This window comes from Lemur catta, chromosome 9 (assembly GCF_020740605.2).
Source record: "Lemur catta isolate mLemCat1 chromosome 9, mLemCat1.pri, whole genome shotgun sequence".
Classification (NCBI taxonomy): Eukaryota; Metazoa; Chordata; class Mammalia; order Primates; family Lemuridae; genus Lemur; species Lemur catta.
Genome location: NC_059136.1, coordinates 39,421,336 through 39,439,692, shown reverse-complemented (window position 1 = coordinate 39,439,692; position 18,357 = coordinate 39,421,336). Strand labels below are relative to the sequence as shown.

Sequence of the window (18,357 nt, the reverse complement as noted above, 5' to 3'; positions counted from 1 at the left end):
TCATAGGTATTTATGTATAAGAAAACACATAGTATATATAGGGTTAGGTACTATCCGAAGTCTTAGGCATCCACTGGGGATCTTGGAACATATCCCCCACTGGGGGGGACTACTCTAACGTCTTTTACTCTTTAAGCATTTTTAAATTGTGAAACTTACGTACACAGAAGAGTATATAAAGATTACAGCTTAATGAAAAATAAAAAGATCCCATATGTGCCTGCCCTGTGTTGGGTGACCCCAAGACCATCCTCAGGTTTGGTGATTTATTGGGATTCAGCATGTAGTCATGTTCATAGCTACGACATATTATAGCAAAAGCATACAAAGCAACATCAGCAAAGGGTAGGGCATATAGGGTGAAGTCCAGAGGAAGCCAGGCAAAAGCTTCCAGGAGTCTTCTGCCACTGGAACCATAAGATATACTTTATTCCTCTAGCAATGAACTATGACAATGTGTATGAAATATTGTCTACCAAGAAAATTCATTAGACCCAATGCCCAGGGTTTTTCCTAGAGGCTGGTTACGTAGGCATCCTGTTTAACACGTTTCAAATTCCAGACTCCAGAAGGAAAGCAGGTGTTCAGCATAAACCACATCATACTAACAGTTTAGACACAGTGAGCCACTCTTATTGGTTCTGGGGTTGGTGGGAATTCTCCCCAAATCCAACATTTACATCCCAGCCAAGGACCAACCTTTCAAGTAGGCCTTCTAAGTGTAGCAGGCTCAGACCTGCTATGTTAACTCTTTTCTGCACATAACCATTCTACATTAAGAAATAGAGCATTACCAGTAGCTTAGGAGCCCCTCATGTGCTTATCCCCAATCATATTTGCTTCCCTACCCGCTAGATGGAACATTGTCCTCACTTCTGTATTAATTGTCCTTGATTTTCTTTAAATAGTTTTATAACCTTTTAAAAAAATAGGCCATTTAAAGGACTTTACCGTAACCTCTTCATGTAACTCTAAACAAAATATTGTTTCTAGAAACTGAATAGCAGGCACAAACCTAGCTGTGTAAAGATTGGGCAATATTGCTACTGTTCAATAAATGCTTTAATGAAAAAGCAAACAGAATGATAATCTCTGAGGCATGATCTGGCTTCAGCTTTCCTGAGAGTTTGCAGAAGCCTTTTCTGGGAAAGCTGGTGGGCATGCATGAGTGACTTCCAGGAAGCGAAAGATAAAGTCTGGATAGCTTACAGAAATATGTCAAGGAGTGGGGCTGCTTCTAAGGAACTCATAACCAGCTCTAAAAAGTAGGTCAAAGTAGAACACTTCTGTGGGGTGAAATGCATGTCCTCAACTAATTTTGGCATCAGAAAAGGAAAGTACGAACTTCATCAGCTTATGGTCAAGACAAGGACAGATAAAATTCAAGCCAAAAGCATCAGAGTATTCTATCCTTTGTTTAAAGAGAGGCTTCAAATTAGCCAGGCATGGTGGCATGTGCCTGTAGTCCCAACTACTCAGGAGGCTGACGCTGGAGGATCACTTGAGCCCAGGAGTTTGAGGTTGCTGTGAGCTAGGCTGATGCCATGGCACTCTAGCCTGGGCACCAGAGTGAGACTCTGTCTCAAAAAAAAAAAAAAAAAAAAGAGAGGCTTCAAGGGCAGCAGATATCTTGGTGATAATAGCAATCACCATGTCTCTTACCTAGATCATTTTGCTCTAGTCTGAGCTAGTTGCCCTCTATATCTGGTATGTGGCACTCAAATGGGAATCTTCATTCACCATCATCTTGAGTTTTCCCAATCTAATCACGTTGGATTGATTACCTGGCTTCAGGTCTTGAGCCAAGATTTAGAAGATTTGTCATTGAACAATTCACTCAACTTCTCTGACCTTCCCATTTTCTTTTCTTTCTTTTTTTTTTTTTTGAGACAAAGTCTTGCTCTGTCGCCTTGGCTAGAGTGCAGTGGCATCATGATAGCTCACTGCAACCTCAAATTCCTGGGCTCAAGCGATCCTCCTGCCTCAGCCTCCCCCAGCAGCTGAAACTACAGATATGCGCCAGCATGCTCAGCTAATTTTTTCTAGTTTTAGTAGAGACAGAGTTTCACTTTTGCTTAGGCTGGTGTCGAACTCCTGAGCTCAAGCTATCTCTTGCCTCAGCCTCCAAGAGTGTTAGAATTACAGGTATGAGCCCACTGTACCTGGCTTGACCTTCCCATTTTCTAAAATAAGGGAAGACAACATCTCATCTATTTCACAACGTTCTTAGGATCAAATTGAGATAATCTATGAAAAAGGATTTTTAATCCTAAAACCTATAAAATATAATTTTTCCATTAAGATAAAAATTGACTTAAAAGTTTTAGGTATAAGAGACTATCAGCAGAAGCTGATGTCTGTTAGTGTTGTCTAGGATAAAATGGTGAAGTAGATAAGTTTTTCTACCAGACTTGTCCTTGATACTTTCATGCTAGGAGTTCAGAATTTTAAGAAAAAGGAAGGGGGGAGGTAAGCAGGGCTGGGAGGGTGGGAAATATCAGAATGCATTGCATTTGATGCAAATGGCAGTCCATGGGCCCAATCCAGCTTCTCAAGCTAAGACTGATTTTTATATTTTCAAACAGTTGCATCTTAAGTGGTTATATACCTACATAATATTCTCCATTTTTCCTCTTGGCCCACAGAGCCTAAAATATTTACTAACTGGCCCTTTACAGAAAAAGTTTGCCAAACCCTGGTCTAGGAAGGTAGTATGTCATGAACTTTATTTGTTACGTATATGCACACTCAAGAAAGGGAGAATAAGAGAGAAAAGAGTCCCATAATATGAAAATATTTCTTATTGTGTGTTGTGTTCTAAAGTTGGAAAGCCACTGGGGACTAGATTACCATTTGTCATTTTACAGTTTATGATTATGTCAGTTATTGATACTATCTTTGTCTTTATAGAATGAGTTGTCAGATGGATTAAACAAAAAACGTTTACAAATCTTATTAAAAGGCTATGGTGAATATCCAACAAAATACAGGTAAAATTTAAATTCTTTTATGTTAAATCGATTTTACTGAAAATTTTTTTGGTTAAAATTATATTTTAATTTCAGAATGTTCATTTGGCGCTCTCTACTGCAACTGCCTGAAAATCATACTGCATTCAGTAGCCTCATAGATAAGGGTACTCATGTGGCATTTCTCAACCTTCAGAAGAAATACCCCATCAAAAGTAGGAAACTACTCCGAGTATTACAGAGGTATGTTCAGTATATTGCAGCAATGTGCATGAAACCTATAACTAATAATTGCAATGTTTTAAAATCCTATGCTTACAAAATATCATTTAGTCATTTCTAATCATCCTTGTGTGATATGTTGGTTTGTTTAATTTAAAAACAAAACTTACGTATATATTACATATGACTATTAGTTTGTGTTGTGTCCTGGAAAATAGGACTCTTTCAGATTAATCTAAAAGAACAAAGAAGCATAGTAGAAAGAGCTTTGAATTTGAAGGCAAAAGACCTACTTTTGAATCCTTGTTCTACCACTTAATTGTAATGTAAGTCATTCCATTTTACTTCTCTTAGCCTTAATTTCTTGATTTAAAAATGGGAGTAGGCCGGGCGCGGTTGCTCACACCGTAATCCTAGCACTCTGGGAGGCTGAGGTGGGAGGATCGCTCGAGGTCAAGAGTTCTGAGCAAGAGCAAGACCCCATCTCTACTAAAAATAGAAAGAAATTATTTGGGCAGCTAAAAATATATATATAGAAAAAAAAAATTAGCCGGGCATGGTGGCGCAGGCCTGTAGTCCCAGCTACTCAGGAGGCTGAGGCAGTAGGATTGCTTGAGCCCAGGAGTTTGAGGTTGCTGTGAGCTAGGCTGATGCCACGGCACTCACTCTAGCCTGGACAACAGAGTGAGACTCTGTCTCAAAAAAAAAAAAAAAAAAATGGGGGTAATAACACCAACATCATAAGATTATTAGAACGTCAGATAAGAATCTCTCTTAGAATGATCATACTAGAGTACGATTCATAGTAAGCATCCAGTAATTATTAATAATAATAGCTAACCTTTAAAGTGCCTTTTGTGTGCTAGGCACTGCTATATATACATCTAACTTATTTTACGCTTAAAGAAACTGAGGCATAGAGAAGTTAGCTAATATGTCAAGTCACACAAGTGGTAGAGCTGGGATTAATAGCCCAGGCTCCAGAGTCTAAGCCTTTTTTAAAATAAAGTTTGTATTATGAAAAGTCTCAAGCATAAATAAAAATAGAATAATATAATGAATATCCTCATGTCCATCACTCAGCTTCAACAATTGCCAACTCATGGCCAATCTTGTTGCACTGATATTCACACTTACGCTATACCGCAAATCCCAACACACACAGACCCTGCTAAATATTTACATAAGTATCTCTAAAGCTTAGTGACTCCTTTTCTTTAACATAAACACACTACTATTATCACACACAAAAAGGATTGACAATAATTCTTCAATATCCTCAAATAACCAGTCAGCATTCATATTTCTCTAATTATCTTAAAATTTTTTGTTATGGTAAACTTGTTAAAATCAGCGTCCAGACAAGGTACACACATTGCATTTGGTTGGTATCCCTCTCCATCTTTTTTTCCACACAATGTATTTATTGAAGAAACTAGGTCATCTAACCTATACAGTCTTTCGTATTCTGATTTGCTAATTGTATTCCCATGGTATTGCTTAACATGTTTCTCTTTCTCCTGACTTTACTATAAACTGATAATTAGAGCTAGGGGGCTTGATTTGATTCAAGGTTTTTATTTTACTCCCTTTGGTATTTGTTTCTTTGTTTTGCAAGAAAATATTATAGGTGGTTTCATGTACTTCTGCTAGGAAGTTTATGACACCTGGTTGTCTCTTTTGGTGATGTTACTGGCCATTGATGATCATTGTCTATATTCATTATTTCTCCAGAGATTTGCAAAACAGTGATAATGTAATTCTATCATTCCTTCTCCTTTTATGAAGTATAAAATTTCTGTAAAGAAAAAGTTGCTATTATCAACTCTCTGGTTATCCTAAGATACAATTCATATAGGAAAGGCAAGTTAAATGCTCAGTATGTTTTTTAAAAAATTTATTTACCAATTTTCAGAATAGTAAATTGATTACCTTGGAGTCCCCCAAAGTGATCAGTGTATTCATTATGAACTCATAGATTTAAATATATAGGGCTTTTCAGTGGCTACAGCCAGGTTTATATTGATATTTTCAGTTCAAATTTAGAAGCGCAAAGTGTTTCTATTGCTTTTTTGATTTTATATTTTTATCTTTTTCTCTTATGCTAAGAATCTTGATTCCTAACAGTGTTGACATAATTCCTTAATTTTTTTACACACATGAACACAATGGTTTTAAATTCCATATATGTATGCTATATAATAAAAACTATGTAACTGTAAATAATAAAGTGACTATTATATCTCACATTATGATTATTGAGAACAATTCAAAATATTTTTGTAGTTCTTTGTCTTTAGATTATATCCCATTAGACATGTATAATCAAATTATTGTTTTAAAGTCACTTGAAATAATTTGTTTTCAGTTTTTTGAAATTTTTTTATATTTAATTTTTATTTTGTTTTATACTTTCATAAGACATCTACATGTTTCTAAATCTATAAAATAAGGTATATTTAGAACAGGCTGGCTTCTGTTCTCTCCATTCTGTTGACTTTCTTCCCCATAAGTAATCCTTTTAATAAAAGTTATCTTATTTGTATGTGCAATTGTATTTGTATTCTTCTTCCTTAAGTAAATGGTTGCGAACTCTTATAGTTTTCTGTACCCTGATTTTTAAATTTAGTATATGGATATCATTAAAAAGCAATATAAAGTAATATTCCTCTTTTCTTTTTTATAGTTTATTGTGCTTTGTTGTACAAATGCACTGTAATTTATTTGGCCTTTCCTCCATTAATGAACATTTGAATTGTTTCCAGTCTTTTACTGTTACGAGCATGCTGCATTAGTTAGCTTTGTCCATAAGTTTTTTTTTTTTTTCCATGGAGACAGTCTCACTCTATTGCCCAGGCTGGAGTACGGTGGCACAATCATAGCTCACTGCTGGCTTGAACTCCTGGGCTCAAGGTGTCCTCCTGCCTCAGCCTCCCAAGTAGCTAGTACTATAGGCATGTACCACCATGCCTGGCTAATTTTTATTTTTTTAATTTTTTTTTTAGAGACAGATGTTTAGCTAAGTTGCCTAGGCTGGTCTCAAACTCCTGGCCTCAAGCGATCCTCCTGCTTCAGTCTCCCAAAGTCCTGGTATTACACACATGAGCCACTCCACCAGGCCCATAAGTCTTTTTTAAATTTAAGGACAGATTCATAAATTTTTGATTACTGAGTCAAAGGATAAATTCATGATATACTACCTTTTTGAATTGGAGAAAAATCAGATCACTTTGCTCAGACCTCACTTAAAAGAAATGGGAATTTATTTTTACCATTTTATCTTCACACTTGATATGCTTCCCTGTTGTACATAAGTCTGTGCATAAAATGACATCACAATTCAGACATTTGTCAAAATACCAGTGTCCACCGTTAATGCCTTCCCTTTGTTTTTTGGGTTCATGTATTCAAGGTTGAAAGTGGAAAAATAGTAATTTTACAGTAGAAAAATTGGCAGACATCTCTTTAACCAAGTAACCAAATTTAAAATCACCAGTAATGAGACATACCAGTATAATACAGATCACTTTTGTGATATTCTGTTTTTTCTTTGTTTTGCGGGATTTTTTGTTTTTTTTTTGTGCATCCCTGGGTGGGCTTTTGTGTATTCTTGCCAAAAATATATAACCTCATTCTAATCATGAGAAAACATCAGGCAAACCCAAATCTATTCCTCAAGAGTGGCAATGTCATGAAAAAATAAGGAGAGACTGAGAAACTCTCACATTGGAAGAAACTACAGAGACATAACAAATCAATGTAATGTTGAATCTTGGATTGGCAAAGTGGAAAATTGACACAGAAAAATGGATTTAATGGAAAAAAATGATAAAATCTAAATAAAGTTCATAATTTAATTAATAGCATTGTGCCAACGTTAATGTCTTAGTATTGATAATTATATGCAAGTTGTTAACATTATAGGAATTTAGGTGAAAGGTATACAAGAACTTCTACACTTTTGGCACTTTTTTGTAAGTCTAAAATTATTTCAAATCAAAAGCTTAAAAAGAGAGGGAGAAACTTTAAAGGTGTTAGAAGTCAATGTGGAAGAATTGTAATCCCAGAGTAAGGTCATTTTAAGTATATCCAGAAAAGATTAGTAACGATAAAAACCTCTACATGTAAAAAACATTCCCAAAACAGACACACGTAAAACTGAGAAAACATATGACAAAAGGCTGTTTCTTTAATGTATGAAGTGCTTGTATAACAAATGTGAAAAAGGGTTGGCCAATATAAAAAATGAATAAGGAGTTTAACATACGGTTTACAGCAGTGGAAATGGTTCTTAAACATGAAAAGATGCTTAACTTCCCTCATAATAAGAGAAATGCCAATTAAAAGTACGTTGAAGTACCTTTTCTTACCTAGATTAATGGTTTAAAAAAAATAGTTGATAATAAAATATGTTGGCAAGAGTGTGAAAGAACAGGCATCCTTTTATGCTGATGATGGGAATGTAAATAGACATTTGTTGTGGAGGCTAATTTGGCACTGGCTATTGAAATTACAAATGCACATATCCTTTGACTCAGCAATTCCACTTCTAGGAATTTATCCAAATCTATATTCCCACATGAAGACTGATATACAGTACATACATTGGCATTAAACACAGCATTGTTTATAAAACATTGGAAAGAAATGCCTAAGAGTAGGGATCATTTTAAAGGAATGAAAATGCATCTGTAAAATTTCATGACAAAGCTGTGTGCTTACTGATATAACCTATTTCCAAGATACCATTAATTGAAAAATGCAAGATGTAGAACGATGTTTATTACCACCATTTGTGACTTTTTTTAAGAAAAAGGATTTATACAGTGGTTGTTTCTGGAGAGGTGAACCAAATGATAGGGCTAGAAAGGAGAATTTTCACCAAATATACTTTTTGTATCAAATTTTATCATGTAAATGTATTATTCAAATAAATTTTAATAATAAGTTATTTTCTAATCTTTATATCCTTATTTTATTCACAGAACCCTATCTGCATTAGCTCACTGGTCTGTCATCTTTAGCGACACACCATATCTTCCACTGTTGGCATTTCCATTTGTAAAATTATTCCAGAACAACCAACTCATCTGTTTTGAAGTTGTTGCTACTCTCATAAGTAAGTAAATAATTATTAAAGAATGAAACCAAGAATGGATTTCTATACATTTTCCTGATGTCTTTGCACCTTTGCAACATTTAACAATTGTAGATTTCTCTACTTTTAAGTCAAGAAAATGTGACAAAATCAGGTATAGAGCATAAAATGGACAATTGAAATATTTATATATAAACCTTTTTATTTAGAAGAAAATTTGTATAGTTAAATTTTAGAAGATAGTGTTATAGACTGGATTTTGTTAATAAGAATGAAGCTGATCCTTCACTTACTAAAAGTCTGTTATTCTTATAGGATTGTTATAAGCATGTAAAGCATTTAGCACACAGTCCTTATTGTGTTTAGTGCCCAAGTGTTGGCTGCTGTCTTCATCCTCAGCATCCATGGCTAACATTTATTGAGCACTTTCTGTGTACCAGGCACCATTCTCAATGTTTTACTTTTATTAACTCATTTAATCTTCACAGTAATCCTATGGGGTATGTATCATTATACCCTTTTTACAGATGAGGAGCTTGAGGCACAGAGAGCTTAAGTTACCCAAGGTTGGCTTAGGGGCAGAGCAAGCATTTGAACCCAGGCATTCAGACTCCAAAGTCTGTACTCCAGCCATTGTGTTTACTCCCTGTCATCATTATTTATATGGAAAAATAAGTCATTATTATGTATTTTAAATCATTCAATGTTTTGCTTGTACAAAAGATATATGTACTTAACTATAATATTCTAAAAGGTAAAAATTTTAAAAAGTTTCAAGCATATATATTATGAATATTTTAGTGTATTTCCCTGTACATCTTTTTGTTTGTTTTATTACATTGTGCCTGTTTTGATAATTTTTTTACTTACTATGGGAGAAAATTTGAAAAATATAGGAAAATATACAAAAGAAAAGAAAATTCACCAATATTCCTCTTCCCCAGAAATAATTTTTGGTGTGTTGATAAACTTCTTATAAAAGTATTTCTTCCCAAATCATTAAATATTTTTGAAAAACATAATTTATTGTCTGCTATAATATATTTCATCTTATAGGTATACCATAATTTATTCCTCAACTACAAGAATTTTTTTTAATTTTTCCATACCTTTCAAGCAGTTTTTGTTGTTAAACTGCTTTTGTTTAATGTTATATACATTTCCCATATTTTTATAAATTTCATAAATGTTTTACTGACTGTAATATTCCATAATTTGCATTGAATAGATTGTTATTGGATATTTAGATTGTTTCTAATTTTACCTATTAAAAGTAGCAATATTATAACCGTCTTCACATATATATGTTTATAATAATTTCCTTTTGGTAGATTTCCAAAACTGGTATTATTAGGTCATAAAATATGAATAATTGATTCCCTCAAAGGGTTGTACTAGTTTGCTCTGCCAATAGCACTCAGTGTTTTAAAGGGAAATGAAACAATAACAAAGAGACAATCCAATTAAAACACAAGTAAAGGACTTACAGACATTTCTCCATAGAAGATATACAAATGACTAACAAGCACATGAAAAGATGCTCAGCATCATTAGTCATTAGGGAAATGCAAATTGAAACCACAGTTAGATACTACTTCGTACCTACTAGAATAGCTATATTTTAAAAAACCATAACAACAAGTGTTGGCTAGGATCTGGGAAAATCAGAGCCTTCATACATTGCTGGTGGGAACATAAAATGATGTAGTCACTGTGGGAAAGTTTGGCATTGTGAAAAACAATTTGGTATTTTCTCAAAAAGTTAAACAGAATTACCATATATAACCTAGCAATTCTACTTTTACATGTATACACAAAAGAACTGAAAACTGAGACTCAGATACTTGTGTGTGAAATGTTCATAGCGTCATTATTCCCAATAGTTAAAAGGTAGAAATAATCCAAGTGTCTATTAACAGATGAATGGATAAACAAAATGTGTATACATAGTATGGAATATTAGCTATCAAAAGAAATGAAGTTCTGATACATACTACAGCATAGGTGAACCTTGAAAACATACCTAGTGAAATAAGCTAGACACAAAAAGAACAAATACGATTTTATTTATCTATGAAATATCTAGAATAGGCTAATTCTTAGACACAGAAAGTAGATTAGAGGTTACCAGGGGCTGAGGAAGTAGGAAAGGGGAGTTAGTGCTGAATGGGTACAGAGTTTGTTTGGACTGTTGAAAGAGTTTTCGAAATAGTAGTGATGGTTGTGTAACACTGTGCATATAATTAATGCCTCTGAATTAGCATTCATGGTTAAAATGATTAAATGGCAAATTATATATTACCACAATTAAGAAAGAAAGAAACAGATTATAGCTAACTTAAGTAGGCATGCAAAACTAAATCTTTTATTTCCAGTAAAATCTTGTTACATAGCTAAAATATTGTAATATACTAAGGAAATTGATTTTTCTCTTCTAAACAAACATACCTGAAATCTAAATCTAGGAGATTATTGTTTCCTCCATAGTGGTCAGCACTAGTAGCTGTGGACTTTTACCAAGGGTCTCAAGTGAGTTCTGTTCAATAAACATTCATTAAGAGTAATGTTACAGAGCAGAGTTTGCACCTGGCTCCTGCTTTCACGGCCATGGCAGAACATTGAGCTCCAGAGAGACGGTGCAGCACAGTTGAGAGCTAGACAAGTACTAGGTGACTCTGCCTTGCTGAGAAAAATAACTTAGCGTAGGCAAAGGTGACCCTAAGAAGCCGAGACAAAACATCATCATGTGCATTCTTTGTACAGACTGGTTGAGAGGAGCACTAAGTGCTTCAGTCAACTTCTGAAAGTTTTCCTTTTCTTCTTAATTTTCTTTCTTTCTTCCTTCCTTCCTTCCTTCCTTCCTTCCTTCCTTCCTTCCTTCCTTCCTTCCTTCCTTCCTTCCTTCCTTCCTTCCTTCCTTCTTTCCTTTCCTTCCTTTCCTTTCCTTTCTTTCCTTTCTTTCCTTTTCTTTTCTTTCTTTCTTCTTTTCTTTTCGGTTTATTTGTTTTTTTGAGACAGGGTCTTGCTCTGTTGCCCAGGCTGAAGGGCAGTGGTGTCATCATAGCTCACTGTAGCCTCAAATTTCTGGGCTCAAGCGATCTTCCCGCCTCAGCCTCCCGGGTAGCTGGGACTACAGGTGCATGCCACCACACCCAGCTAAGTCAGAGTTCTCTAAAAAGTGTTCAGAGAGGTGGAAGATTATGTCTGCCAAAGAGAAAGGAAAACTTGAAGACATGGAAAAGGCAGATAAGGCTTATTATGAAAGAGAAATGAAAACCTATCTCCCTCTTTGAAGGGGAAGCAAAGAAGTTCAAGGATCCCAGTGCACCCCAAGAGGCCTCCTTTGGCCTTTTTCTTGTTCTATTCTGAGTATCGCCCCGAAATCAGAGGAGAACATTTGGCCTACCCATTGATAATGTTGCAGAGAAACTGGGAGAGATGTGGAATGACACTGCTGCAGGTGACAAGCAGCCTTATGGCAAGAAGGCTGCTAAGATGAAGGGAAAATGTGAAACGGATATTGCTGCATACCCTAGCTAAAGGAAAGCCTGATGTGGCAAAAGAGGAAGGCATGGAGGCTGAAAAATGCAAGAAAAGGAAGAGGAGGAGAAAGATGAAGATGATGAAGTAGATGATGATGATAAATAAGTTGGTTCTAGTATAGTTTTTTTTCCTTGTCTATAAAGCATTTAATGACCCTGTACACAACTTTTAAAGAAAAAAATTGAAATTTAAGACTGTGTAAGATTTGTCTTCAAACTGTACAGTGTCTTTTTTTGTAGAGTCAACACACTACCAAATGTGTCTTTAAATAGTCCTGCCCTGGTGGTATTTTTAATAGCCACTAGCCTTGCCTGTTATGGTGTGGGGGTTATAAATTAGCACAGAAATTTAAATCAGATCTTTCTTGGTGCATAGCACAAATTATTAATAGTTATATATGGGGATGGTAGTTTTTTTGTCTTCTGTTGTCCCTGATGCAACTTTTAAGAAATAATTGTTCCGTTAATACCTCTCTTAACTATAAAAAAAAAAAAAGTTGCAGCTGTTTTGGTGACATTCTGAATGCTTTTAAGTAAATACAATTTTTAAAAAATGAATGAGCTTTAATTGAATGTTAGTACTGTTTAGAATACACCATTGTTTTGGCTTTTAGGTTTATAGTATAGTTGGGACCCAGAAGATGACATATTGAAGGAAAACAATCAACTTCTATGTATAATTTGGAATATATTTATAAAAGTCATTTTTAAACACTATTTAGAATCTCTTTTGTAGCCAGACAGAATGTCTTTGGGTTTAGTAAAGAATCTTCACATGATTATCTTTCTCTTCATTTTGCTTTCTGTTGGTTCTCTCTCTAAGTCCTCTACCCATATTTTTGTGGTAGCATCAAAGCAGAATAAAAATTTAAGAGAAGGCAAATGGTTACTGTACAACAGGGTTTCCCTCTTGCTAATGGAAAACTGTTCTATTAAGGAAGATTAAATATAATGATCAGGGCTTTGTATTTGTGTGTGGCATTTTAATTTCCCAGAACTAGCTGTGTCTGAGACATAATAGGTACTTAGTAAATGTTGCTAATCCAGATTTTCCTTTTAAAATTAAGAACTGCAGTTTAAAGAATTTGAATTTTTTAAAGCTTAGTCTTTGCAAGATTTTATTTATGACTTAATTATTAACTCAAATTTAAACGCTCAGTAATAAAGGAAGTAAATGGAAATTCAGAATCGGAAAGTCCTTGTAAACAATATATAATCCATATATAAGTATTTTGCTGATAAAGACTTCTTTTGATAATTTGAGATAGGAGATCTTATTAAAGAATGAAACCACAACTCAATATTTGAAATAAAAAACAGCATTTAATAATTAAGTAAAGGAAAGGTTAACCATAGGCTCATTAAGCAAAACAAACCGATCTTATATAGGGTTTTTGAGAAGAATTTGGGGTGAGGGGTTTATACTGATTACAGAGTACAAGTGAGTTAAAGTCAGCCTTAGAATCCTATTCAGTGGAATGGGTTCTACTTTGGACTAGCTGACTTTCGAAGAATGCCGCTGTTATTGGTTGGTTTTCAACATCAAGTTTACTGAAACTTGTAAAAACTTGAAAATTGTCATTGATCAATTAGATTTAAAACCAGTTCTGGTGGTTACTTGTTATTATGATTGTAGAACAATCAGTCTTTTCTTAGATATCAGGACTTTTTAATTCTCATTATAACATTTAATGGATAGAGATAAATGTTCTTATATATTGCTATCTATATGTAAGAATGTAATTTTGAACATTTTTCCTAAGCTTTTCTAATTTTGATTATGTATAAATTTAATAGATTTGAGGAGATTGATATGTTAACATTGATTACATTTAATGAAAACTTAAATAGGGACCTTTTTAAAAAAGACCATTTTGTTAATCATGAGGAGAACAAAACAGGAGTCAGCAGGAACCAGGATGCCCTGTAACTTGGATCATGAATACTTTGGGAAGTTGAATTTGTTTTAATTGACACTTTTTCTTTGATTACTCTGAAGAAATTTGCAAAATTTCTATTAATATAAATCTAACATACTATGTTAATAAGATGGAATTTTAAAAATCTATTGTTCTAGAATTTATAGAGTTATGTTTTCTCTTATTTTTTTCATGGGCACATTGAGGACATAAAAAATAGATATATTTTAAGAATCACAAAATGCTTTGATAAGCAAGGTATTTAAAAATAAATTTTCTTTTTTTTTCCCTTCATAGTCAATTGGTGTCAACATTGGTTTGAATATTTTCCTAATCCTCCTATCAATATTCTTAGTATGATAGAAAATGTTTTGGCATTTCATGACAAAGAACTGCTGCAACACTTCATAGATCATGATGTAACTTCCCAGGTAAGAAATATGTGACTTTTAGAATAACATAACTTACTTTGGAAGCTAATATTGGTTCTGGTATAAATAAAACAGTATATTCTTGAAGGAGTGTAATAAAAAGCATACTACATTTTGTATTTTTAACAATATTCCATTCTTTTTCTTCATTAAACTGCCTTCCTGAAAGTCTGTAAAGAAGGGTCCAAATTAAGGTAGTTCTTTTCATAATTATGTATTTAATACAACGATTTTCATAGTTTAAATGTAAGAGAATATTACAATAGCAATGACTCTATTTTGACGTTTCCCCAGACAACTAACACATTTTTCTTCATTTACTTTAGCTGTATGCATGGCCTCTTCTTGAAACTGTGTTCTCAGAAGTACTGACAAGAGAAGAATGGCTCAAATTGTTTGATAATGTCTTTTCCAACCATCCTTCATTTCTCCTGATGACTGTTGTAGCCTACAACGTATGTTCTAGAGCTCCTTTGCTCAACTGTAATCTTAAAGGTGATTTTCAGGTAAACATCCTTGTTCTTAAGAGGGGCTTCTTAAATTTCAGTTATTTCAATTGAAAAATCCGTTTATTTATTGGTTGCCTATTGTATGTCAGGCACTGGTGCTAGGTGGTAGGGATATAATGGATATCAGATTAGACCACATCCCTGACGTTGTATGGTTTGTAGACAACTAAACAATTATAGCAGGCTGTTAGTCTTGTAATCATAGATTCAGAAAAGAATCATGATAATATTGGCATTTTGTGCTTTTTGCCTTTCTAAAGGATGTTTAACAGTTGGGTAGTTGTTTATTCTTGAATGATCTTATCACTGACCTATCTGGTCTGAGATGGTCTGAATGCTTATTACACATACAACACTGTAACAATCAGAGTTTCGAGGCTTGCCAGGACAGTGACTGAAAGAAAGCATTAGAGGTAGTTTTGAAAGGGAGAGGCTTTTTTGGTAAACAGGATAAATTAGTTGGGTTTTTGGGGTGTGTGTGACTTATTTTTACTTCATGATCATATGATGCATACATATAAATATCTAAAATATATATATTTTAGAATTTAGATCTGCCAAGATGATGTGGAAACATTTCAGACATTTTTAAAGAATCGAGCTATTTTATAACTTATTTATTTTAGATTGTGAAGGAAAAATTCAAGCTGAAAAGGTGTTCCACTGTTGAAGCATTCTTTTTCTGTTGTCATGGAAGCTTTCATTTTGAGCTAAAATGTAAATAGTTTTATTTCAGAATTTCATATGATTGTGAAATTGTATTACATTTTGAAAATAGGAAATTGAGTCTTCATTTTAAAACTTAAGAAAACCCTCAGTGAATTTGCAAAAATCAAAATATTTTTAAAGATAAAATTCACGTTTACATTTGCAAACTCTTGTTTTAGTTCTACCTCATAATTGCTTTGTTAGGTAAATCTCTGTTTAAACACCAAGTTTTCTTACAGTATTTTTTTCACCATCGGAATAACCTGGACATAAGCGTTGTGATTAGAGAAGTTTATCATCTTATGGAGACCACGCCTAGTGACATTCATCCAGACAGCATGCTTGATGCTTTTGTTGCACTGACAAAAGGGCAATATCCAGTATTTAATCAATATCCAAAGTTTATTGTGGACTATCAGACACAGGAACGAGAAAGAATAAGGAATGATGAATTGGATTACTTAAGAGAGAGGTAATTATGGAATAGTTGTTCTCTGATGAAATAAAATGTTATAAATAAGAAAGTTTTTAATGAAAAATACATTTAAATTATTAAGTATTTGTGTAAAATCAGAGTTTGAAGGCTGGAAGTATTTTTTTTTTTTGAGACAGAGTCTCACTCTGTTGCCCTTGGTGAATGGAGTATGGTGGTGTCATGATAGCTCACTACAACCTCAAATTCCTGGGCTCAAGAGATCCTCCTGCCTCAGCCTCCCCAGTAGCTGGGACTACAGGCACACCTGGATAATTTTTTATTTTTAGTAGAGATGGGGTCTCAGTCTTACTCAGGCTGGTCTCAAACTCCTGAGCTCAAGCAATCCTCCTGCCTTGGCCTCCCAGAGTACTAGGATTATAGGCGTGAGCCACCACACCCGGCCAAAAATAAATATAGCTAAATCTTGCATATGGAAATAGAATTGATAATACATTAATCAGATATACATTCTGTGTTTTAGTTGTTCTTGGACTTAAATTACTTAGCTTTCTTGTTTGTGTTTTCATAATAATAAATATTATCTACTCAAGGCAGACAGTTGAAGATATGCAAGCTGAAGTAGACCAGCAAAGAGTTGAAGACGAAGCTTGGTACCAGAAACAAGAACTACTTCATAAAGCTGAAGAAACAAGAAGAGCAATGCTCTTACAAGAGGAAGAGAAGATGATTCAACAAAGACAGAGGTATGATTTATCACTTGTTTAAAAAATTTTGATGTATGAGTTGAATAATTTCTGTTTTCTTTCAGTTTTTCATTTTAGGAACAACACTGTATACCCAGCTATAGTATTTCCATTAAGCAAATATTTAAGTTAATAAAAATAATCTTTGTATACCTCTTTTCAAAAAATTGGCATATAGGAAAATGTAATTTTAAAACTATAATGAATATAACTTTGCACTGATTATTTACAAGTAATACAGGATCTAATGACCTTGAAGGACATTATTTAGAACCATCATTGTTTTTTTGTTTTGTTTTGTTTTTTTTGAGACAGTCTTGCTCTGTTGCCCAGGCTAGAGTGCAGTGCCGTCTTCATAGCTCATTGCAACCTCAAACTTCGAGCTCAAGCGATCCTACTGACTCAGCCTCCCACACCTGGCTAATTTTTCTATTTTTTGTAGAGACAGGGTCTCACTCTTCCTCGCGCTGGTGTCAAACTCTGGAGCTCAAGCAATCCTTCCACCTCAGCCTCCCAAAGTACTGGGATTACAGATGTGAGCTACCACACCAAGCCCTAGAATCATCGTTCTGTAGTGGTTAGAAATGGTTTGTAATATAGTGTTGGGTAAATCACTTTTAGTGGAGTATAATTTTTTAAATTGTGTTTTAAATATATCTGTGTGACCAGACAATTGTAACATAAAATGATTAATTCATTATGCATTTAATACTAAATGACAGGGGAAGAAGAGTTAAATGCTTATTCAGAAGTACGTTAGCCAGGTATGGTGGCATGCACCTGTAGTCCCAGCTGCTCTGGAGGATCACTTGAGCCCAGAAGTTTGAGGCCAGCCTGGCCAATGTAGTGAGACTCCCCCCACTCCACCCCTGCTTCTTAAAAAGAATTTTTTAAATAAATAAACAAAAGTATGTTAACAAGGTAAAATGTTTAAATTAAGCAAAGTCATGGGATAAGCATTGAGACTAAGCCTGTTTATTGGGAAACTCACTTCCATAAGTTTATTGATTCTTATTCTTGGGTGGAACTTTATGAAACAGATTTCTAATATATGTTAAAAAGAATTACTGGCTTCACATGGTGGCTCACGCCTGTAATTTTAGCACTTTGGGAGGCCAAGGTGGGAGGATTGCTTGAAGCCAGGAGGTCGCGACCAGCCTGAGCAAGAGTGAAACCCCGTCTCTACAAAAAAATAGAAAAATGGCCGGGTGCCGTGGCTCACGCCTGTAATCCTAGCCCTCTGGGAGGCCGAGGCGGGTGAATCGCTCGAGGTCAGGAGTTCGAGACCAGCCTGAGCAAGAGTGAGACCCCCGTCTCTACCAAAAAAATAGAAAGAAATGATTTGGACAGCTAAAAAAAAATCTATATAGAAAAAATTAGCCGGGCATGGTGGCGCATGCCTGTAGTCCCAGCTACTCGGGAGGCTGAGGCAGGAGGATCCCTTAAGCCCAGGAGTTTGAGGTTGCTGTGAGCTAGGCTGACGCCACGGCACTCACTCTAGCCCGGGCAACAAAGTGAGACTCTGTCTTGGGAAAAAAAAAAAAAAACGAAAAATTAGCTGGGATTGGTGGTGCAGGCATGGTGGTGCATGCCTGTAGTCCCAGCTACTCAGGACGTTAAGGCAGGAGGATCACTTGATCCCAGGAGTTTGAGGTTGCAGTGAGCTATGACGACGCCACTGCACTCTAGCACGGGCAACAGAGTGAGACTCTTTCTCAAAAAAAGAAAGGAATTACCGAGTTGAGCCATTAGCCTTCTACTAAAATTCTCAAAGAATAAC

The 18,357-nt window shown here is 34.8% G+C and overlaps 1 protein-coding gene across 3 annotated transcripts in view; it reads left to right on the top strand.

Moving 5' to 3' along the window:
• The window catches only part of TBC1D31 (TBC1 domain family member 31), a 62,928-nt gene that overhangs the window by 30,378 nt on the left and 14,193 nt on the right, over positions 1-18,357 (top strand). For 2 of the 3 annotated variants that reach the window (XM_045560539.1, XM_045560540.1), the window contains 7 exons: positions 2,911-2,990; positions 3,066-3,212; positions 8,177-8,310; positions 14,048-14,181; positions 14,508-14,687; positions 15,638-15,870; positions 16,425-16,577. In XM_045560539.1, coding sequence (XP_045416495.1) covers positions 2,911-2,990; positions 3,066-3,212; positions 8,177-8,310; positions 14,048-14,181; positions 14,508-14,687; positions 15,638-15,870; positions 16,425-16,577 — 1,061 coding nt within the window. Of the gene's footprint in view, positions 1-2,910; positions 2,991-3,065; positions 3,213-8,176; positions 8,311-14,047; positions 14,182-14,507; positions 14,688-15,637; positions 15,871-16,424; positions 16,578-18,357 lie in introns of those variants that run through there. The other variant, XM_045560541.1, reaches the window with a different exon arrangement.